The sequence below is a fragment of the Apostichopus japonicus genome, chromosome 11 (assembly GCF_037975245.1).
Source record: "Apostichopus japonicus isolate 1M-3 chromosome 11, ASM3797524v1, whole genome shotgun sequence".
Classification (NCBI taxonomy): domain Eukaryota; kingdom Metazoa; phylum Echinodermata; class Holothuroidea; order Aspidochirotida; family Stichopodidae; genus Apostichopus; species Apostichopus japonicus.
The window spans coordinates 16,870,390-16,895,103 of record NC_092571.1 but is presented as its reverse complement, the minus strand read 5'-3'; the positions used below and the strand labels follow the sequence as shown (position 1 = coordinate 16,895,103).

The 24,714-nt window shown below is 37.2% G+C and overlaps 2 protein-coding genes across 2 annotated transcripts; both read right to left on the bottom strand.

Annotated features, from left to right (window-relative positions):
• Positions 1 to 291: 291 nt before the first annotated feature.
• LOC139975516 (organic cation transporter protein-like) lies at positions 292 to 14,443 on the bottom strand. Its single transcript, XM_071983503.1, has 10 exons — positions 12,628 to 14,443; positions 10,127 to 10,230; positions 6,584 to 6,738; positions 5,645 to 5,813; positions 5,190 to 5,331; positions 4,944 to 5,029; positions 3,462 to 3,670; positions 2,391 to 2,499; positions 1,653 to 1,862; positions 292 to 1,140 (listed from the first exon to the last, which is right to left on the bottom strand). The coding sequence occupies exons 1-10, from the start codon at positions 13,042 to 13,044 to the stop codon at positions 1,053 to 1,055; spliced, it is 1,689 nt and encodes a 562-aa protein (XP_071839604.1). The 5' UTR covers positions 13,045 to 14,443; the 3' UTR covers positions 292 to 1,052.
• A 5,145-nt stretch (positions 14,444 to 19,588) lies between these two features.
• On the bottom strand, positions 19,589 to 24,714 carry LOC139975517 (uncharacterized). The gene is made up of 3 exons (XM_071983504.1): positions 24,430 to 24,714; positions 23,147 to 23,474; positions 19,589 to 21,174 (listed from the first exon to the last, which is right to left on the bottom strand). Exons 2-3 carry the CDS (start codon positions 23,452 to 23,454, stop codon positions 20,517 to 20,519), a joined length of 966 nt encoding a protein of 321 aa, XP_071839605.1. The 5' UTR covers positions 23,455 to 23,474; positions 24,430 to 24,714; the 3' UTR covers positions 19,589 to 20,516.

The following is a 24,714-nucleotide window of genomic DNA, read 5'->3' as shown; positions in this document are numbered from 1 at the left end:
AAGTCAATCTTCAATGTCAAAGGGCGTCCCTTAAACATTTCAAGTATTGACAGGAGGTACCAGTTATTTTCTGGTTGTGGATACGACACATAACTTACCACACAGATTGGGCAAAAACATATACTCCCTTATAGGGACCAAAGAGGGTGTTTTTCTTAGTGTTATTATGACATTGGTGACAAGAGACGACATCGGGTATAAAGACAAGTTAAACGACATTTGATTCGATAGGTGGTGTATTTATGATTCATTTTTAATTGAGATTATTTCTTTGTCAATGCAGAGGTACAAAACTGTTACGAATCTGATACAGAGAAATATGTGGAACGAGATTGCTTCAAAGAAAATCCCCCCCCCCCCTTAGCCACACCTGTTCATTTATGCAAATCTGCAGAGTTGCGCATACATAACTTTCTAACCTCTCAGTCGGATAACTGATTGTGTACAACTCTCCCTTTCGAAAATCATTCAAGGATTAGCATACATGTGTACAATTAACATATTATTACATATTCATAACTAATATAGCATATTTAGTCAGTCAATGATACTCTACATTTAACCTTGAGGGTATTGTCAGTATATTAACCGATTACCATACGTCCCCTAAGAGTGCATGATCTTAATTTCAGCACTTTTCCTGTCAGTGGCGTAGGAAGGTAATTTTGAGTGGGGGGCTGAAGACTGATGGCCGGCCTGGGGGAGGGGTCTAAGGGGAGGGGGTGTGCCCTCCCCTTTGGAATTTTTTGCATTTCCAGATGGCCTCAGATGCAATTTGGTGCAATATAGCACACTTCAACACCCACTCCATTTTGTAAACTTAATTTTGTATTTTCACCTGGCCTTAGATGCAATTTGGTGCTCCAAATGAGATTTTTTTCTCATTTGGAAATGAAAAAGGGGTTTTCTGACTTGCGGAGCGGGGGGGGGGGGGGCGGAATGATACTTCCGCCCCTCCACATTTTTCACTGGGGGGCTGGGGCCCCCCAGCCCCCCGGTCCCTACGCCCTTGATTCCTGTCATTGTCTATCACCCAAATCTATAGTCTCTCATCATATCTCATCTTCTGTAATGTTTGCTTCTGTTGGATTCGAAATTCCGTCTTTCATCTCACAGCTTTTATCTTCTGAAGTGAACGGCCTGTGAAAAGTGATAGACAAGTTTTTTTTTTTCCATGATGTTAAGAAACTGGAAATGGATATTTAATCACATAGCATATGAACATTTTTGTCAGCTATTAAATAATAATAATAATAACCAAAGTAGGCAAAGTTGTCAACAGAGGGGGGTATAGTACATCAGGATCAAGAGGAATATTTCATGTTTTTTGGGTAACTTTATAAGTGAAGCGAAACAGGCGTATATGATAGCTGCCAATGAGAACAACCAATCGGAGGAGAAATTTTTTCCCCGGCTTGTCCCATAAATAAGTTAGGGCGCGGTGTAAGCGTATATACCCATTGAACAAGTCTGTACGTCTATACATATATGATCTTGCTTTTGTAACCCGAGGGATATGTCAATGTGTTACCTGCTCGAATATTTTTTAATTTAGAAAATAATTTCCAACTTTCCAATGAAAACTCTTTAATTTTTTGTTGTGGTATATATTAGTTTATCTTCATAGCTGAATGACAATTAGGCCTACATACCTATACAAATTTTCAACGTCTTGTACGGTCGCTGGTAAAGGCTTGTTCATCGTTTCTGGAAGAAAACAGCAAAGCACTCCTCCTATGCTGGATAAAATCCCAATGACAAGAAGGGAAAGACCGACCCATATCTCATCTAAAAGGAGAAGCATTGGAACCGAGATGCCGCCAATACGAGAGACCATGCTCAACAGGCCTAGGCCTCGACTCCTATATGACGGAGAAGTAACCAAGACATAAGATTGCATTTTAATATGAGGTGTCATTTTTAACAAGATTTTATGTAGTAAATATATAAATAATATAATATATAATTGTAAATGTATAATATATATATATATATATTATACAGTGAAAATCGTGAAAGTGAAATCGTAATGAGTTGGAAAATCCAGAACAGTGAAAATACTTCCAGCCTCCACCGGGATTCGAACCTGCAGCCTCCCTATATGCGGACACCCTAACTACTATAGGCTATGGACGCTGATTGTATGTCCAGAGGTTCGAAACCGGTAAGGAAGATCGCAATGTCACTGTTAGCGTTTGTCACCTGTATCGAACTATACTTATTCTGTTTTGGTGACATATTTGCCTTACTCTAGAGATCAAACATGATGCTATAACCAACTTGAAATCATTTGTGATTCCTAAAGCTGGATCACGAAAGAGATATATATATAGCATCAGGGGTGACATTCAGTAGTTAAAATATAAAATGTTCACTGGGCGAAATATTACCTGAAAAAGGTTGGGAACATCGCCGTGGACCAAATGTATGAAAGCGTAAAAGTAATAGTACCGAAAAATTTACCGATCGTCACACAAACCAAACGAATAATTCCCTCAGCTGTGAACAAAGTTGAAAGAGAGGTTTTACGATTGGTAGTCGCTTCAACTTCTAAACAATTTACCTCCTAAACCAAACTCATATAGGCTAAGAGGAAATATATTGATATCTATTGTTACAAAAGGAATGCGAAAAATAATGGTAATCAACAATTCTACCAAACTGTTCAGCAGCTGAATACGAATACGATTAAATTCAAGTTCACCGTCTCCCCAAAGAACGATAGTAATTGATTTATCATTTGTAAACTTCGTAATAAGTTAGGTTTAGCTTAAGTTAACTTGTCGTTACAAGTTCATTTTATCATAGTTTTCATATGTGTCCCCCCCCCCCCCCCTCAAGGAATCTGGTAGTAAACAGCGATGGCAAAACATAGATTAATAACTTCTTTAAAACTATTCAAAGGTACAAGCTTTTTCAACGATATAGTTATATATGAAAAGCTGGAATCGCCAGTAATATTAAACTTGCGAACGCATAACAATAGTACGCGTCTTATAACCGCAGCTAAAGGAGGACGAGTAACAAGGTTCGATTAATACCTTTTTTTTTCTTAAAGAAACATCAATGGGTAAGATAATTTCAACTATGGTGATTTCTAAAAGCTATACGGTATATCCTAACAAACAGAACAGTAACGAACTCTTTGTCAGAAAATTTAAACAGTGAGCTTTGAAATATATATATATTTTTTGAAATATAAAAAAAATGGTTTCATTACTTTGTTTGTATAGTCCTGTTTTATAAATGAGGAAAAAAACTTTCCTATCGACTTTTTCTCCAGCTAGCATAATTTGATCTAAGGCAGAAAAGTTCAACATTACTTTTTTTTTTCCCCGTCAGGATCCTCTGGGAAGGTTTTCCTTGCCTACTTGATCCTTTGCTAAGTTATACAAATAAAACAGGAAAAGTGCGATTTTTTTTGAAACAAGGTAGAGAGAAATCGCCAAAGAAATGCTTACGTAGGATAACAGCAAGGCAACAGATAATACCCACAATGATCATGGATCCGGCGCTCGCCAACTTGCAACCAAGCTTTTCGGCAGACAACCAGCATAAAACGAGGGCAGGAAATTCAACTGCCATAGATATTGCAAAAGCAATGTAGGGATCAATCCCTATGTCAGAGGTACTGAAAGAGAGTCCGAAGTACACAAAACTATGGACTATCCTGTACAGAAGATAAATGACATATATTTTGTTTGAAATATATATATATATATATATATATATATATATATATATATATATATAAAATAACCAAACCCATAGAGGACCCCCCGGCTCCCCTCCTACCCCCCCCCCCACACACACACACCCTCCTCCCAAATATCGATGTATTCTGCATAGGGGGTGTCAACGTTGAAAAGCTCCATCGAGCTTTTCGTTGTCATGCCCAAATCTCTATTTTTTCGTACACAACAGAAGAGATTGAAATAATATTTGATGAATTGAATTGAATGAAACTGAATTGCTCTTCTTACTAGTAGCAGCCATTTTGGATTGTTTCAAAATCCTTAGTCACACTTGTAGAGAACTGTTCAATATTTGTCATATTTAAGTCAAAAAATTGCTTACGAAAAAGTGCCACTTTAGTCCAGTATTAAACTAAGTTAGCCACTTTTAATATTGTTTTCATTTTAAGGATACATGTGTTATTTATGTATTATTTATGTGTTATTATGTGTTATTTATGCCACGTATACCGTGCAGCACATCATACAGGCAACATGAGTTGATGTTGAGTCGAAAAATAGTCGAAAGTGCTTCTTGTAACACTTGTGCCTTAACCCTTAAATACGATACAATGTGCCTTAAATGTGCCTTAAAAATGTGCCTTAAGTGGTGCCTTAAGTGTGCCTTAAATACGGTACAATGTCGCTCATCAATGTTACAAACTTTTCAGCATAAACTGTAGAATTTTAATGGTTCTTGTATAAACTAACGGGGCATCCGTATACAAACTTGTCACCTGTGTGCGCGTACCATCCGCCTATTTAGGTTCGTATATGACGAGCCAAATGGCCAATAAATCGAAAACTCCAGTTTATCGTTCGATAATGATCCAGGTTTTGCCGTCGAGGATCCTGGTTTACCGGTCGAAAATCCATGTTTTTCGGTCGATAATCCTATCCCGACAATCCAGATTTATCTAAATTACTTTGATAAACCTGGAACTATCAATTGAAAATCTTGGAGTTTCGGTTGATATTCCAAGCTTTATTCGATAATCTAGTTAAGATTATGGCCTTAACAAAGGCATTTCCTCGATTACCCCCCCCCCCCCAACACACACCTCGGTACGCTATACAAGACTAATGTCATTGCATGCAGATAAACAACACGTGCTTATATGGACTCATGCTATATTATAACCTTGATTCATTTACTTTGCAATGCAAGGCAACATATGTTACAATTCAAAAGACAAAAACTGTATTTACCAGAGGAAAGAATTAATGACAACTATCAAGAACATAATCCGACTTCGCAAAAGATCCTGCCACTTGCCTCCACTGGATTCTTGAACCTATAGAGGATATGCCGTAAAATGATACTTAAAGTGATGTTAATACCAATAGCAACCTCTTTCACTTCAGTGAGAAAGTGTACAAAGTATCAAAAGCTATAATAGCCATCCACCCCTTCCCCTCCCCCAAAGAAAAATAAGAAGAAAAAGTGACACTGACCTTACTCAATTCTTTAAGATTCTTTGACAAATCAATTGGCAGTTCCCGTTTATTTCTAGCTGCCATTTTTGCTACGACTTTTTCCGCGTCTTTGAGTCTGTTCTTACTGACCAACCACAACACAGATTCGGGGGCGAAGAATCTTTCCCATATGAAGGAAAAGAGAGGAAAATAACGAAAATTTATGATGATTTGAGCAGAAAAACCAGAGTAACATTCATATTTGAGTACAAGTTAAGTGCATGATATGTCAATGTAAAAGTGCAATCCATAGGACATATATATATGTGATACATTTTCACCTATATAGCTATATAGGCTAGGTTAGGTTAAATATACTTAAATGGAAAGCGTGATAGGTTTAGACTCTAACATATATGCACAACATTTGGAGCGAAGTTTGTTAGGCAAAAATGCGCTGTTGACGTTAAATGTCCATCGACTTATATACTTACAATGCGAAGATGAGCAAAGGTACATTCGGCAAGGTTATCGCCAGATGAACAAGTCTCCAATTAGGTATGAATTTGACAAAACAGAGTACTAAAAGGTGACCGATTGGAGCGAAAGTAAAGAATGCGTTTGTAACCGCCATTCGCATCGAGATAGATACCATTTCACAGACTATAGAAATTAAAAAACATGATTAAAGTATATATGATATGAAATGTTGACCGCATATATGAGCGTGGTTCACGTTAATTCTTAAAGGCAATTCCGTCTCAATTCAAACACATCAGTTTTACATGCATTGAAATAGTCAATTCTTATAAATTAATTCTCATTGACTTTGAACTTCATTGTTTCAATTTAATTTGGACAAATGAACTTTAAAGTGATAGATCACTAAATAGCCTACTAGATGATGGTTGCAATATAATGTTACACGTCCAACCCAATCCAAGTGAAAGTACAAGCGGCTTGTAATCATGTTTTTATTGCCCCAAGAAAGAAAGAAATCCATCTATCCATCCATTCTATTAGCTACATTCTTACAAAACCCCTTGCATTTCCTTACAGTATGTTATGTAAATACACATTGATGGATTTACTTAAACAAGTAAGAATTACATCCACCCACCCATCCACCCACCCACCCACCCATCCACCCACTCACCCATCCACCCACCCACCCACCCATCCACCCATTCACCCATCCATCCATCCACCCACCCACCCATCCACCCATTCACCCATCCACCCACCCAGCCGGCCAGCCAGCCGTCCAGCCAACCAGCTAGCCAGCCAACCAACCAGCCAACCAGCCAGCCACCAACCCACCCAACGAACCACCACCCAGCCAGTCAGCGATTTCTATTGATATCTGTATGTTTTTATTTATCTTTCAGCATCTCTACGTGTTTATGTTTATCCATGCATGCAGTCCAACTTACCAATTACAAATGACGAAATGGAGATTCCACGTGTACTAAAGCCAACTATAAGCCTCAGTGCAATATACATCCATACGTTTGGTGACAATCCAATCGCTGTTCCACTTGCAGTTATCAAGGTAATACAGAAGAGGAGTGTCCATCGACGACCAAATCTGTAATTGATCAAATAAGCCACCGAAAAAAAATCCCTTTTCACATGACAAACGCTGCACAATTCAAATTATAATGCATAGGCTACTGTTGCAGTTAATGAGTTTTGTGTAGCATTTGTGGCAGATAAGACTGTATATTAGGGAATCAAATCTACACTAGTTTTATTTATTTAAATTAGATATTATTCAATTCACATAGCAATTCTATAACTATACCAAACGATTGATATCAAACATATCCAAACATCTTACAAGAATTCAGCCTTGCTCTTGTTGTTGTTGTTTATTTTTCTTCTTCTTCTTTCATTGTAAAATTTCGATGCCTACTAGATTGTATTTTGTTTATGCAGTGATATTTTCAGTCATCGAGGCAATTTCAACAGAGCCACAACTATGCAGCTATTGTCGCGTTTCTGAATTACAGGCGCTCTTTATACATGTGCATTTATGTTTTGTATGCATAGGCGTACGAGGCGGGGGAGGGGCAGGGGGCAGACTGCCCCCCCCAATTTCCAGAGGACAAGAAATTCGGGCAAAACTCCTGAAAAAAGTACAGGTTTATCATATTCTTTGTTATTTTTTATACTTTTTTGAGAGACAAATTGCAGTCTCACCCAACACTATCCCGCCTACGTGTCGTTGAACAATGTATGTTTTTTTCTGGAGGTAGCTGAGTACTGTCTTAAAATAATAAAAACGGTAACTAAATAAGAGCTTAAAAAATATACTGTCCTATTTTCCCCCTTCAAAGTGATGTTACCATTTTTTCTTCTTCTTATTTACCAAATATTGGGGAAGTGTAAAATTCTAAAACGTGCGATTATAAAATAAAGAATGTTTAGATGCAACTTGCCAGGCCTCAGAAGTGCCATTTCCGGCAATCTGAGAGGCATATTTTGCCAAAAAAATTTCTTGAACGCTACGCGCCAGCCGATGGTGGCGCGCCGCTTAGATAGTGTCACGGGAACTTTAGGGCACAAAAGTTCTGCCCCCCTAAACTGAAATGGTCCCGTACGCCTATGTTTGTATGTGTTCATGTCATTGCATGTGTACTGCGACTGCATATGTATTTCCGATCGTGTATGTCCGTTGCGTCTGTATATGTATTGCAATTCTGTGTCATAATTGATATAAACCCACATAACAACGAAACATAATATATGTACGCGTAGTTTGGTAATTTCTTTACAAATGGCGTTTCATACTTGTTAGCTGGAAGTCAGTTGCACAATAATTAGAGCTCGTGGAACAGGTGAATGATACTATACAACCGTGTACGGTTATAAAATGCGGTTATAATTATACGGTTATACGGTTATAAAATGCACTCACTTGGGACAATGGGAGTAGATTGCACTGTACTTTCATGACACGCTTCAAACTAATTTTTAGCGATTCTCCTCTATATTAGATCAAGGTTCGGAATTATTGTTATTGTCGGTATACACAGTGATTCGAAGCATATGATATGAGAGAAGCATATACATTACGTTGTATACTAGTATTGGAAGTTTACTAAATATTAAGGAATTGTTGTGTGATGATCCTTACAAGAAGTGTTAAAATTCCCAACGAAATATATATATATATATATATATATATATATATATATATATATATATATATATATATATATATATATATATATATATATATACATATATATATATATATACATATATATATATATATATATATACATATATATATGGTCAATTCCATGATAGGGTCAACATCATACCAAAAAAATTAAAATCATTGTACATTTAAATTGTATAAGTTTCCAATAAAAAGAATACTTGTAGTTACTAAAAATAATTTTTTCACCCCCGAAACATCATTTGTTTGATTATCGGGTCGGTAATAACAAATGGTTCCCGTAGTAACTAAATTATGAAAAATACAGTGAAATTTCATTTTGTGCAGATTTGTACATAGTAATCATAGGTATAATCAGTTTTTTGGACTTATTATATTTGCTATAGCATAGTGCTCACTTAATAGCTTCAATTTTATTTTGACATCAAGGCATTAGACAACAGTGGTAAATTGAAAACAGTAAACACCCTCGATTTACTGTCACGTGAGTCACAAATTCGACTGTTTTTTTTTCTCCTTGCCTGCACAAAATTTTTACTCCAAATAATGAATATCAAGTCTTCACATAGATACCAAAAGGATTACTGAATTTTCCTTTTCAGAAGAAATTCAAATTTTGCAGAAAATTACCCTTTACGAATGTCACGCGAGTCACGTCACGCGAGTCACGTCAAATCAAGATAGTGTTTCTACCTATTTACTGTGTGAAAATTACAGGGATGTTATAGTTTGATGAATGAATCAATGATTAAAGATATAATATATATGCATTTCCCTTTAATTCAGGCAACTTGAATAATATGGGCAACTAATTATAATAATTTCATTTGAAATATCAGAATTTAAAATCATGAATATTTATTCGCAATATAATGCCTATTTTATCACCACATTTGGCAAGTTAACTGCTCAATCATTTCCAAAATCCTATGAGCGAATGTATCTTCTCAAATATTACACTTTTGGTTTATTCAAATATGACAAATGAGAATGGTAATTTGAATCACATTTTGATAGATCTGTTTCTTCTATAACTTTCAAATGAGTGACTTCAACAGACTGAATATTGTTATAAATATTAATTGACAAGATATATTGCCTGAACAACTGTACTACCCGTACAGTATATTACCTACTGTCTGCAGTCATGAAAGTAACTCGGGGACATTAATATCATCTGGACATTCCCAAGGGAAGTACCTTTTGGACACTTTCTAGATCAATGAATGTTATATTTCACTATGCAAGATCTTAACCTTCGATTCACTACTGCATTTGGTCTAGAACTATCCGAAAAGTGAACTTGTCACGCGAGTCACGTTTTCTTGTCACGCGAGTCACAATACATCTTCATCGTTATTTTCATGCGTTACAACATTTTTTCAAAGTTGCATATAGCAATTGAGGTAGAGGTGTTTTTCAACTTCGGTATGATTATAAAAGTAATTGGAAATTTTTTAATAAGACATAAGAAATCGAACATTTGTGTGTGCATTCTGATTTTTGCTAATAGTAACTGTCACGCGAGACACGTTTAGTTTTTCGCCAATTTCACCCCAATACTTGAGGTATAAATATTTTTTGTCTATACTGTTGTAAGCATTAAGGCGTACCTTCACTGACTACATGAATGCTTTCTCCCAGGTAATTTCTTTATTTGTTTAATGATATCAAATAGAGAGGAATTTTATATATATATTTTATATATATATATATATATTATATATATATATATCTATGTTTAAGCTCATATCAGTTTGGTCATGTTCATCTCATGTTACTCTCTTACTTGTCCGACATTGCTCCTGTTACAGGGCTTGCAATCAAATGTCCAACAAAAAAAGCAGATTGTGCTAGAGTGGGTAGGTAAGACCTTTCGCAAACGAGTTCAAACTGGAAAACAAAAGAAATCAGAAAACGAAAACGTTTAATAGCAATTCCGATACCTAAACATATTCATGGTGTGGTAAACCATGCATGTTAATATTTATGAACTTTCGCAATTCAAAATCAAGAGGGTTTATTTATTGATTAATGCAGAAACAAATAAAGGAAGGTACCAGGAATCAGTTATCACGTTGACAAAGGTTAATTATGGAAATAGTATAAAAACAGATGCATGCATGGATATTAATACGTTCAAATTATATGATCTCATAAGTCTCATAAGCATGTATTTATATACCAGTATGGACCGAATTATACTTTTAAGCCCCGCCTACTCACTAATATTTTTGAGATGGAAACCAAAACAATACATCATGGGGCATATCTGCCTACCAACTATAACATTGATTCATCTTGTAGTTGCTGAGATATCGTGTTACAAGCAGTTCTCGACGATTCCCCATTAGGCCCCGCCCACTCATGATTATTAATGAGGTAAATGGTTGTTACAAAGAACATGTACATACTATGTAGTAATATATCACCATACCACGTATGAACTTAATCAGACACGGTTCCGGAAATACAATTTAAGACTTTTATGGTAAGCCCCGCCCACTCATAACTATTCATGAGATGAGAACAATAACAATTGGGCAGATCTACCTACCAAGTATATGAAATTGATTCAATTTGTGGTTGTTGAGATATCGTCTTTACAAGTTTTGCCGTCACACAGACAGACACCAGCACGATTGCAAAGATTACTGAGCTTTCGGCATCGTAACCAAAATTGTAAATCCATTATCTTTGATCAGGAATACGGGGTAGATAAGCATGCATGAAAAATGCCGTTAATACATGATCGAACGACATTTCAATGGTTGAATGATGAAGTGACAAATGTTACCACTGAGTCACCTGTGGACATATTTCGAGAAAGTCGAATCACTTATAACCAGAAAGCCAAAATTGCTTTGTGATTCATTGCCATATAATTTCAAATAGCTATCTGACTGATGTAGAGCAAGTGAGTTTAAATTTGTCCAAAAATCAAGTGAGAACCAGAAAAGATCGGAGATTTCCAGCTCTTATTTGTAGCACTCCCTTATGAGTTTAAACCAATTTCATTCACTGGTAAGGAGTTACAGTTTAGAAGTTTTATTCCAAACTGTTTCAATATCCAGAAAGAACAGTCTTCCAGTGTGAAATGTATAGACAAGTAAATGCATTAATAAGATAAGCTCTGCAACCATGCAAATAACCCTTTATTAGTTGTTATTAATTAATGAGAACTGTACATGACATTGTTTATACACTGTGAAATATTTTCACAACTGAGCCAACCCAAAAATCATCTAATATAAACCATAGAGGAAAGTGGCAATTTTGACACCATCTGAGATAACCTGAGATAACTAATAGAACCCCCTCCACAAACTACCAATTTCAACAGGGTTATTGCAATCACCAAGCTGGTTCTATATACATACTAAGTAAAAAAGTTCAAGGGCTATGTACTTCTTGAGTTATCGTGTTTTACAATATTTCAGACTTTGACTTAAAATGTTGACCGCAAATGACCTTTGACCTCCACCAATTCAATAGGGTTCCTCTACTCAGTATGGGACATCAGCATGCCAAGTATGAGGTCATCAAAGGTTATCTTCTTTGAGATATCGTGTTTACAAGGTTTCCAGAGTTTGACCTCTGATTACCTAGTATGACCTTTGCTTCCAGCCAAACACTACAACAGCCGAGAACTTACTATGTTGCATGTACCTGCCAAATTTGAAGTCCATCCAAAATTATAATATTGAGTTATCGTGTTCACAAGGTTTTCACAGTTTCACAGTTTGACGTCTAGTGACCACAAATGACCTTTGATGCTCATGAAAAACACTACAAATCGTCGACTCACCTACGGCAAGCTACACAGTTTAAACTTCCTGCAACTTCCACTTCTTGAGTTATTGTGTGAACAATGTTTTCGGACTTTGAACCGTGCTGACCTCAAATGACCTTTGACCAATACCAACATCAATTCCATACAGTTCTACTACCTAAGGGAAACCTACATAACAAGTGTGAATGTACCCCACTTATCCTTCTGAAGTCAGAGCGTTTACGAGCAAGTGTCACACACATGCACACACCCACACGCCATCACCATCGCATAGATAGATTCCTTCGGCAAAGGAATAAAAAATGATTTCATTGCACACGAACGTCTTTACCAAGCCTGATCAAATACGCTAGCAAATAATACGGACCGTACACCATATAACATTTTATAGTTCTAAAAAGAACATTTTCGCATGAAAAGTGAAATATAATGAATGGATTTCGACACGGTAGGCCTCAGTGTAAGTTCAATGAGTTCAAACAATATAATTTACTCACATCCTCAACCATGGTACTTGGGTAAGTTGAGCGATCAAACACCCAACCTTGATCACACGGGATGACATCAATATCACCAGTCCGGTCGTCATAGCATGTCATTGCTGAATCGAACGACATATTCGATAGGTTGTATTTGACGCACTCCTCGTAAATTGTAACATTGTCCGCCGTGTTCAAAGTGTTCGGAATTGAAATCACCTTTTTCAATTGAACACACTCTGTCGTTGCCAGGTGCAGATTCTGACAATCTTCGTCTGGCCATGATTGACACCAGTGGTCACTTTCTCCGGCTGCAAAAAGTTGAACGTAAACGGGTACACTAGCTGCTATCATGCAAAAACATAACAATACCATATGAGACTTTTGATACTTGCCAAAAGCACCAACAGATGACAGAATCTCTTCAAAATTCATGTTTCTTTTTATAACTTTCTCCAACGGTTAGACCAAAAAGTTCGAATATCCCAAAGCTATATAACGCCAACTCAAACTGGGTAGTATGATGTATATGAAACAGGAAATCACCAGTCTGTCAAACAATTAAGGTCGTGACCGATGATAATGATAATAATTTCATGACGTCATGAATTGTTTTCGTCGTTTTTTTGTTTATTCGGATTTTGTCGGACGTGCGTTAAAACCGCGCATGACTTCTTCTTTTACTCGATATGAATTAAAGTGACCAACAAAACACAGTTCGTACACTATGTTAATATTTTGGTTAGCCACCGACGAAACTGAACACTGTTACTGTTTTTATACTTCTTCGTGGTCGTTCTTCGGTATATATATATAGGCCTATAGGACCATATGATTGGCATACGTGACACATCTATGTCCACTGTGGCCAATCATATACGACGTTACTTAATTTGGTCTAATTGTTTACTGGCAACTAGAGAGGAAGCAGAAAAATAAAATATTAAAAAGATATCACAAGCCACGGGTACAAAATCCTTTCGTTTAAAAATTAGATGATATTTATCGACAAAAGTAAACCCGTTGTATTCTCTGCACCGAGTTCCGAACACACCGTTTATACACAGACCACTGGTAGACTACATGCATGTCACATGCCGGACGACGTCCAATGTGTGGTAGCCATGGTGATACAAGTTCCAGTTTAATTTTCCGCTGAACAGACAGTGGTTCATTTACCAATGAACACTAATAATGAATACTCTTAATTGGCTCGACTATAGTTTCGCGAGGTAATTTGAACAAAAAGCCTGTAGAAAATGTTAAAAATTGTTTCGCAATACCGCCAAATTTTGTAAAGGAAACATCACACACAGACAATTGCTGCACTTTCTCCTGAATGTACTGCTCGTGTAACTTCAAGTGACAATCGGTTTTCTATCAGCAATGACCATACTATTTATTTTTGACACCAATCCAACAGAACCATAATCAGTATTTTGATGTCATGAGAAGTCAAATCCAAGACGACTTTTTTTTTTAGCAATAAAAGAGACCTCGACTAGAGTGAACTAAAATTGGAAAGCTGTTTACGAATTACTGTTTTTTTTTTCTTCAAACAGCAGTTGCTGTGTATGTTCATAAACAGCGGCACCTGTTATGGATTTCAATTTTTCACTTTCTGGCATAGGCTATATGTATTCCATTGACATAACAGAGCACACCTGCTGGGAATATGAAAGTATAACCGGCTAGCTCAAAATATCCTCATAATCTACAACGTTGACATCGTCGATATAGACTAGCATGATTTCGTGTCTTCAAACTACACACATATATATATATATAGCCTACATGTATATATATATATATATATATATATAGCCTACATGTATATATATATATATATATATATATATATATATATATATATATATATATATATATATATATATAGCTAGGCGCAGTCAGGGTAACTTTAGTTCCGTTACTAGCTGAAACGGTAGGCTACGTACTCTTAACTCTAGTTATTTCTAGCAATTGTCCATTGGTCCGGTCAGTCAGGTTGCACCTGTCTAGCAGTCCTTAAACAAGTATTCCAGATGCGACATGATCCAGTGTGCATGGTTACATCAACACAGCGAAAAAAGTATAATCGGTTATGATGTGGTTTTGTGAAACTATCAGAAGTGATCATATATGATAATGTGTCATAAAAACTAGTTAAGTTTAGGAGCAAAGTTCATTTGAGGTCATAAAGGTTTACTTGAACAAGTCTGCTCCTCAGGGCGTTATGTTTGATTTTGATTAAGCACTATCATAGTAGCAATCAGTTTTACGATGGATCACAGAACAGTATATTTACTTCTTAGGTCAAAGGTCATTTCCGGGTCAAAGGAGGTCAAAACATGGCCAATCATGTAAACGCCTACTTCCCTTATAGGTTGTTTGTGTGACGAGAATTGAACATGGTCGCATTAATCAATATAGAAGGTTAGTCAGTGATGATGTGTATGATGTGGATGGTCAGTGGTCGTGTGCTCTCCCACCAAACGTATCCTCACCCCCCACCCCACGGCCAGCTAAAATACCACACCTACGTCACCCAAAGCTAACTGGTGCAATCTGTGCACTGTATAAATTGATCCGAAAACATGACTCAAATTTCATGTTTAATATATCATGTGTTCAGCAGTTGTCATGTTTCTCCTTCCTGTGAAATATTGTTACGTTGCATGACTGCTTCAATTGGCTCTAATGTTGTATTCTACACGGTTCTAGGTTATTTCATCTTTCTGTGGACCTCTGTGACTATCCGAGAAGAGGCTGATTGGCATACTTTAACTAACTATTTCTACTTTCTTACTTTTCTTTGCTGAGTTCATTCAAATGGTTTATCCTCTTTTTGTGGGGGGGGGGGCACAACCTGTCTTCAGATTGCGTCATCCATCTACCGTCCTTTACTTCAACACACTTGGCCCACAAGTCAAGCAATTTTCTGCTAATTGCCCAATATTGCTGAGTTGAACGCCAAATAATGGTCAATGATAGTGCCTTCTTAAAATCTCAAACCCTAATAGTATATTAAATTTTGAACATGGCTAAAACTTTACTCAGCATTCTGGTCACACTCATAATTGGAAGAATATAAATTGCATCTATAGCTTATAGCTATCTGACTTTTCGCGCATGTAACTGAACGTGCACGATTGTTCAAAGACATATTTTTGACCAAAAAAGTAAGGAACAAAGAAAGAAAGAAGAACAATATTTGTTGATATGTTGGGTCTGCACCATTACCTACACTCTCATAATCAGCGGCAGTTAATGAAACCAACTGTAAAATTGTGTAACATTTCCCATGATTAAAGATAAATCATCATGTCATAGATATTATATATACTCGAGCAGTTTCTGCCAAACTTGACATTAACATGAAGTCTTAAGATGATAAGATGGAGAGAAGTTGCTTGCCTACGACATTTTGTATATGTTCTTAATTTGCTTTATAGTGCAGTGTCAGTTTTGCTGTAGTATAGGATCCGAAGTGAGCAGGTAAAGGGGAACATTGGACTGAACTGCTCACGTACAGGGTCAGCAGAGAAATGTGTACCACGGGGTACTAAAAAACGAACACCGTTAATTGCCCCTAAATTACAAGAGGGAAAAGTGAGTTTGAAGGATGGCATTAGACACGAAGTTAATTACAATTAGGTTATTAGAGAGTTATAGATCGATGGATCAACATTCAGGCTAACACACATTTGATGGTGACATCATTTGAGGACACATTGTAATTATAATACACTGTTTTGAATATATGCTTGGAACTTATTGCACGAGTGTTCATTTAGATTATATAAATTACAAAGATAGCCGGTACTGGATCGCAGGGCACCCCAGAAGGACCTACGTGCATTTTCCTAGTAGACTTTGAACTGTCTGTATAGGTTATTGACTTGAGTATCTGTATGCTGTGATTGATAAGTGATTAGCGAATGTCGGCCATCTGAGTGATAAATTTCAAATGGTAGCGCATTCAAAGCACTTTCCAAGCTTAATACTGGAGCACTTTTAATTTACACTAATAGTAGCATACGCCCATTAAATACCCCATTGGCTTACACACTACATCATAAAAGCAATGTGATCTCTAAGTTTAGATAGAAGTTCTCACTAGCTAAAAGCTACCCATCACTGGATAGTCGACAAGTTGACCATTCATGACAACATCAATTTTCCGTATCATGCATCATTCAGATTTTTTGCTATGAGAGCCTGCAGTTTTCGTCACTTGTAAACAAACATATTTACTCAGGAACGTCACAGATATAATGGTCAGTTACAAGCTTAGATCTGTGATACCAACACACTTAGGTTACATAGGATTGACTCATCGCTTCTTGTTGTGATCATAGAGGAAGAACTTATGGTGACGTCACTGTTAACATGTCTGGACACCTAACCGGTATAAATACGAGTGATTGTAGTGATGTTACGTAATAGGTCTAGCATCGTTCTATGGATAGTTGCAAGTCTATGCCGGTGTATTGGGCGTATACAAGTATTTTGTCATTATGTATATGTTTGTTATGACCAGTGTATCACCGAGGCCCTTTAGGTGATATACCAATGCTTCAAATTGTTTTACTGACTTATCTATTGGAGTATATATATAGACTGCTTCTTATCGACAAATGTAATACATTATAGATCCCCCTTGATCATAAACGGAACAACAAAACTATCATTTCAAACGAGGTTATAGTTAAACAATAAACGTTGAACACGTTGTCCCTGATCTACTAACACACTATTTCAGCCAATGGCCTAGACCTATCCTTTTGTCAAACTGTATGTCGTTCTACTTTGAACACCTATGTCAAGTCAACGTTGAACTTAATTCGTCGGACTACAAAGACTCTGAAGTGACTTGTTGTGTATACTTGTCTGAAAACAGACACAACTATAAAAAATAGTATAAAGTTCAACGTTGGCTTTACTTAGGTGTTCAAAGTAAATATTTAGATATCGCCTAAATATGATATCTTTGATATTTAGTTCATTGTTGATATTAGCTTCTGCTTTGTCATTCCTTCCTTTTTGACATTCTATTTGTCTCTTCTTTTCAGAGTGACGTTTGTAGACTAAAAAAGCGGTTTTCTTACTTATCGTCTGCTACATTATAAATAGTTGAATACCTAGGCCTATATACATTACAAGTATAGATACTGTTATAAATATATGAAAACCGATATTTACTTTTACAGTTTGTATTAGCCTGATAGTACATATTATCACAATAAATGACTAACTTTCAGTTCAACCACCACACTTTAACCACCACATTTACCAACCACAACAGGGGTGTGAAAACCATGATACGATGCTACTTTATTGTATAGACCAAGAAAATACTTCCTATCAGATCAGGTGATATTAGTGTGCCTTATTATTATGGAATTCGAAATTATCATGTATGTAAACATCTGAGTTTGTCATTTAGTCAGTTCCACAAATACATGTCAATTTGGCAATGTGTGCATGATATCGCAGAATCACTACCAGCGGTAAAATCTCATACCTTCCTTTTGTTTTACTTTTCATATTTTTATGCTGAAACTAATTTGAAGAAGCCTTAATAGTAACATCATTGTAATACAAGAAACTATGTGACGTAACGATAACATTTGTATCTTATACCACCTTTACCAAATAGAAAACGAAAATAGTATAAAATCAAGTGCTAATTAATGATTATAACATTTGTTTATTCAGTATTTACTATATTTTTACAGGGTAACATATTAAGTATAGCTGTTATAAATAGTGGCCTGTGAAACAATCAAAACATTAAAAAAAGAGCAACAGATATAATTACAAACAGGAATAACCAAAAATATCAAAATAAAAATAATGAATGATAAGAATGATAATTGCATTCCTTAATATAACCAATTAGACTGTTACAAACGGTTGGACCCATAGAAACGAAGGTGTTTTTTAAAACATTATAACCTAGCATAAGGCACTTGAACATCATTCACATTAAAACAACGTGTGAGTTTATCCTGAACATCAACCTGCATAGTAACATCATTCGAAATATAATATGGAGCCATAGCATGAATGGCTTTAAAACATTAAAATATACATTTAAAATAATCCCTTCTTTGTTTCACATTCATCCAGTGAAGCTCCTTTACTATAGATGAATGCCTCTAAATTAATCAAATCATTTTTTTTCCAGTAGCAATCTTTGCAGCACTATTCTAAAGCCTTTGTATTTTGTCTATATTCATTTGACTATAATATAACCTCACACTGTTCGAGCATAGTCAATGTTAGGTTGAATGATTCTTGTAAATACAAGAAAGATAACATTGAGGGAGTACATATTTTTGCCTTTGTAAACAGGTGTGACACGTGACACGTTTCCAATCAGGCAAAACATATTTTACATGAAAGACGCATTAAAAAATCTTGTGAAGATAGAAAATAACATCAGCAAAAATCCAAGAGCTCAAATGATGTTTTTTAACGTCATATCTTCAGTAATATCAGTCAAATTAAATCTATGTGTATACTTAGGTCCTTCCCACAGAAAATAATCTCACTAGTCTGTAAATTAGAGACAGTGTTATTTACCAATAGAAATAAAATAAATATTAAATTGGTCAGATTATAGAAAATATAATCGATCAATTTTTCTCTGTGTTATATATGGAAAACATTTCGATTATATCCCCTTCTCCACACCCCTCCCCCCCCCTTGAGCAAATTGTGTGTGTGTATGCTTTAGGATATCGCTAGTAATTTCAAAATAGAAAATGTTTAGATGCAACTTACAAGGCCTGGGAAGTGCCATTTCCAGCGATCTGGGAGGCATTTTGAGCCAAAATTTTCTTATACGCTTCGCGCCAACTCACGGTGGCGCTACGCTTAGATAGTTTCCAGTGCCGAATCTACGGCTCTAATAGTTTGCCTACATGTCCGCCCCTCCCTTGGCAAATTTTCTCGCTACGCGCCTGCCTCCCACCCCCCCCCCACCAAAATTCTCTTAGCCGGTTTAGGAGTTTTGTAGTTAAAAATCCTTGCTTCGACGATTATGCCAATTGATATCGGTTCATATGTCAAATTGATTGACTATATCTCACCCCGTGATGAACCGCTGATGACATCACGACTGTAGTGGTATTTGATCGTGGAAGTGGTATATCTGATGTCGTTTCACCAAGGGTATCGAGAGCCATAGTGGGCCTTAGTTATAGCTACGTTTTTGAAGCTTCAGTTTACCATATATAAAAATGGGCCCCGTACTGTATCCGGGCCAGAAGCTGTAGGCATTGACCCCCCCCCCCCACTCACTACATTCATTTCACAACACAACAGCCTTACGGAATAGATAGTACCTATATTTCTACTTCCCTCCAGGCTGTGCTTATCATTTTTTCACTTTTCCTGGAGAAAAAATACAATCCTTACTTACCCAAGTCTATAAGAACTTCTAAAAATGATTCAACATTGCTAATGATTTGTACATCTCATCGGCATTTTGTTATAAAAGATTAAAAGTGACAAGATAGTATATTGTCATTAAAGGGTGTGAAGACTCGCGCAAAAAGAAACGTCTAATGCCGGTAAGTTCAGTTTAGAACGAGTTTCGAATGAGGTGTAACAGAAGTGTTAGACGCCACCTTCGATCTCAGAAAATACACAAACAGCTTGCTACCGTCGGTAATTAGACACTAGTGTACAGTCAGTACATACAGCTGCAGTCAATACCCACAGCACAGTATATAAACGATACAGCGATGGACATCTCAGGTCCAGCTAAAAACAAGGTATCACGTTTCATTACTGTCTGCATTTTGAAGCGACACGAACAAAACGTCACTTGCAAGCAACAGAAAGTTAACTTTTTTTTCAGATGGCCGCACGCGGTTTGAGGCGAGTCTTCAATGCCTTTAAGCTAATCTGTGGTTGTACATCTCTTCATAAAATGGTAAGGAATATTCGATACACTCTTTTAGTTCGTCTGTCAACTTCCATTGTGGTTTCTTAGTTCCACGGGGAGCAGAGGGGGCAGCAAATCCGGTAGACTCTACTGCACGAGAGGTAGCCGCATTGGTAGATGCAAAAAATACAAAACTGCTTGACCCTTTCCAAGTGGAATACACCTTTTCAGGGTCACCCTCCCATTTCAAATACGATTCTTTGTAAGGAATACCTAATTCAGCAAAGAACTTTGGTAGAACGACCTCTGGCTTCGAAGCGAGGTCGTGCCCATCAATGATAATAGGCTCTGGCCCACCATTTTCCTTAAGCTTTTTCCACATGTTTCGATGGATCTCGAAGAATCCCTTGACTGGAAGGTAGGGGACCACATCGGTCAAGTCGCTCTCATCCCAGGATACTTTACCAAAGTCTATGAAGGTTTCGTTAATCATCACGTTCTTCAGTGAAGGGTAAGTTTCCATCGGATGTCTAATCAAGAACGCGTGTCGAGTTGGAACGTCAGGGAGATAATCCATATAGTCGTAAATAGCGCAAGATTGGTCCTTAATGAAAACAAACTGCTTGCCTTGAGGGTTGATTTCAAGCTGTTTCTTAGCCCAAGGATAACTGCCGAATAAAAAAGAAAAAAAGAATAACAACAATAAAAGTAAAATGTATCATACTAAAGCACGATTTCTTTCTATCCATGCATCTATCCATTCATCCGTCCATCCATCAATTCATCCACCCAACCATCTATCCATTCATCCGTCCATCCATCGATTCATCCACCCAACCATCTATCCATTCATCCGTCCATCCATCGACTCATCCACCCAACCATCTATCCATTCATCCGTCCATCCATCGACTCATCCACCCAACCATCTATCCATTCATCCGTCCTTCCATCGATTCATCCACCCACCCAACCATCTATCCATTCATCCATCCATCGACTCATCCACCCAACCATCTATCCATCCATCCATCGATTCATCCACCCAACCATCTATCCATTCATCCGTCCATGCATCGACTCATCCACCCAACCATCTATCCATTCATCCGTCCATCCATCGATTCATCCAGCAAACCAACTATCCATTCATCCGTCTATCCATCGATTCATCCACCCAACCATCTATCCATTCATCCATCCATCCATCGATTAATCCACCCAACCATCTATCCATTCATCCGTCCATCCATCGATTCATCCAGCAAACCAACTATCCATTCATCCGTCTATCCATCGATTCATCCACCCAACCATCTATCCATTCATCCATCCATCCATCGATTAATCCACCCAACCATCTATCCATTCATCCGCCCATCCATCGATTCATCCAGCAAACCAACTATCCATTCATCCGTCTATCCATCGATCCACCCACCCAACCATCTATTCATTCATCCATCCATCGATTCATCCACCCAACCATCTATCCATTCATCCGTCCATCCATCGATTCATCCACCCAACCATCTATCCATTCATCCATCCATCGATCCACCCAACCATCTATCCATTCATCCATCCATCCACCGATTCACCCACCCATCCATCTATCCATTCATCCATCCTTCCATCGATTCATCCACCAAACCAACTATCCATTCATCCGTCTATCCATCGATCCACTCACCCAACCAACTATCCATTCATCCGTCTATCCATCGATTTATCCACCCAACCATCTATCCATTCATCCATCCATCCATCGATTCATCCAGCAAACCATCTATCCATTCATCCATCGATTCATCCACCCATCCATCAATCAAGCTGATCATGCAGTGTCACTTATTGACAGATTAATGCAAAATATAAAAAACAGCTAAAACCTCAGAGATACACGCCGATTTATGACTTGTTAATCTGATCATAAAAAAGACTCTTACTAAATACAGACATTCGCTATTCATTGCGTAAATTTATTGCGTAGACGTATGATGAGCATGCATACAAAAAGCGAAATATCAGCAACACTGCTGCGCCAATGCGTCCGGCATTGGCCGTGAAATTTAGACCTCCCTAAACTCTGAAGTTACTAAAACGTGCAGCTCAATCTAAACATTTGGCTGAAATAATGTATAGTGTAAACCAAGGGCATAGGAACCGGGGGGGGCTGGGGGGCGCCAGCCCCCCAGTGAAAAATGTGGAGGGGCGGAAGTATCATTCCGCCCCCCCCCCCGCTTCGCAAGTCTGAAAACCCCTTTTTCATTTCCAAATGAGAAAAAAAAAATCTCATTTGGAGCACCAAATTGCATCTAAGGCCAGGTGAAAATGCAAAATTTTATACAAAATGGAGTGGGTGGGTTGAAGTGTGCAATATTGCACCAAATTGAATCTGAGGCCACCTGGAAATTCAAAAAAATTCCAAAGGGGAGGGGACACCCCCTCCCCTTAGACCCCCCCCCCCACTCAAAAGTACCTTCCTACGCCACTGGTGTAAACCCAGCTAATGTGGAAAACCTTATACCCCAATTAAGAATACCAACTCAACGTAATTTCTCTTTGAATTCTTCTAAATTGTCAATATTCCCACCTATTGGACGGATCTTAATTATATTCACTGAAAGAAACTGTTACCTAAAGGTTTGTTGCGTCCAGACGTTAGGGTACCTTTCGACCTTTTCAAGCTCTCGCTGTTTAATGTCCTTGTAGTGAGATTGTTCCTCGGCAATTTTAGCTTCGCTTCGCATCTTGTCGATTGCAGGATCCCCTTTGCGCCACGTTGGACTGAAAATGGTTTCATTCAGGTTGCTTGCCATATAAGGCTCCATCCATACCTCGGTATTGTCCACAAAGGACATACACTTAGTAAAAACCGTGCTGTTTGTTCGTGGTATCACCCAGAGGAACACACGAAGGGGTGAAATCGTCTTGTCAGTTGCCATAATTTTTATATCTGAATCAGCTACGAAAACAAAAAAACAGTACCAATATAATACACCAATATCAAAACACATATGCGCGCACACACACCGCAATCACCCCCCCCCCCCCTTACACATATATAAATATATATATGTATGGGTGTGGGTGTGTGTGTGTGTGTAACCCAGGTCAAGCCCCAAAAAAGTGATTCAGAGAGATTCAAACGGACTCAAAAATTTATGGTATGCTTTTGCTGTCTCCTTTTTTATTTAAAAAAACACAAACAAGGATACTTAGTTGTTCGGTGATAACCGAGCGATCAGGAAAAATAAAAATCTTATACAATTAATTTAAAACTAAACCTTAATTGAATACGACCCTCAAACCCCCGAATAGCCTGGCCCCGTTTATATGACGGTGTCGCTGACTTGCCGAGCACCAAATATATATATATATATATATATATATATATATATATATATATATATATATATATATATATATATATATATATATATATATATATATATATATATATATATATATATATATATATATACAATTCTCAATGTTCGCTATTATATGGTCTAAGACCATGTCTTGTGATTCTAGCAGTGCCATTCAATAGTCCACTGTGTTCCTCTTAAAGAGGGTAATTACGTTCAACTTGGATTTAATAATCACCAAAACTATTCTTGATTATTTTGCAAGATTCCCGTTTCGAATATTACAATCTCTCATAGACATTCTGTAACTTCAAATCTGTAACTAAAATTAAACGGAAAGAACTCACTTATAGATCTTTCTTATTAAGTCTCAAATCACCGGCCTAAACAAAGACTTGGGACCCCTAAACAACTACCAGTTCCACAAACTTATCTAATCCGTTTTTCCTATTCTGTACTCCTTAATCCGCTTCCTGTATAGTCATGGCTAATTTTGGAATTAAATCCATCAGTGCTATACTCACACTTATCTAAGTGTGATGTGCTTACCTTTGGTTCACAATATGTGAAAACTTCTTCACGAATATTCCTCTTCTCGTCAATCAGTTAGTGGTAAAGCAATTGATACGACGACCAGTATACCAACAATCATCCGACTTACGCTTGCACCCTAATTCTATGGATTATTCAAGTTCAGCTGTATATGTGAACATTGTTATTAAGTAATGTCACCTTAACATGATCTAGATCTAAGATCATGAACATAGACTATATGCACACATTGGAGTAGACAATAATTGTTGACTTTTCAAAAACCTGTCCAATGTTCACTGA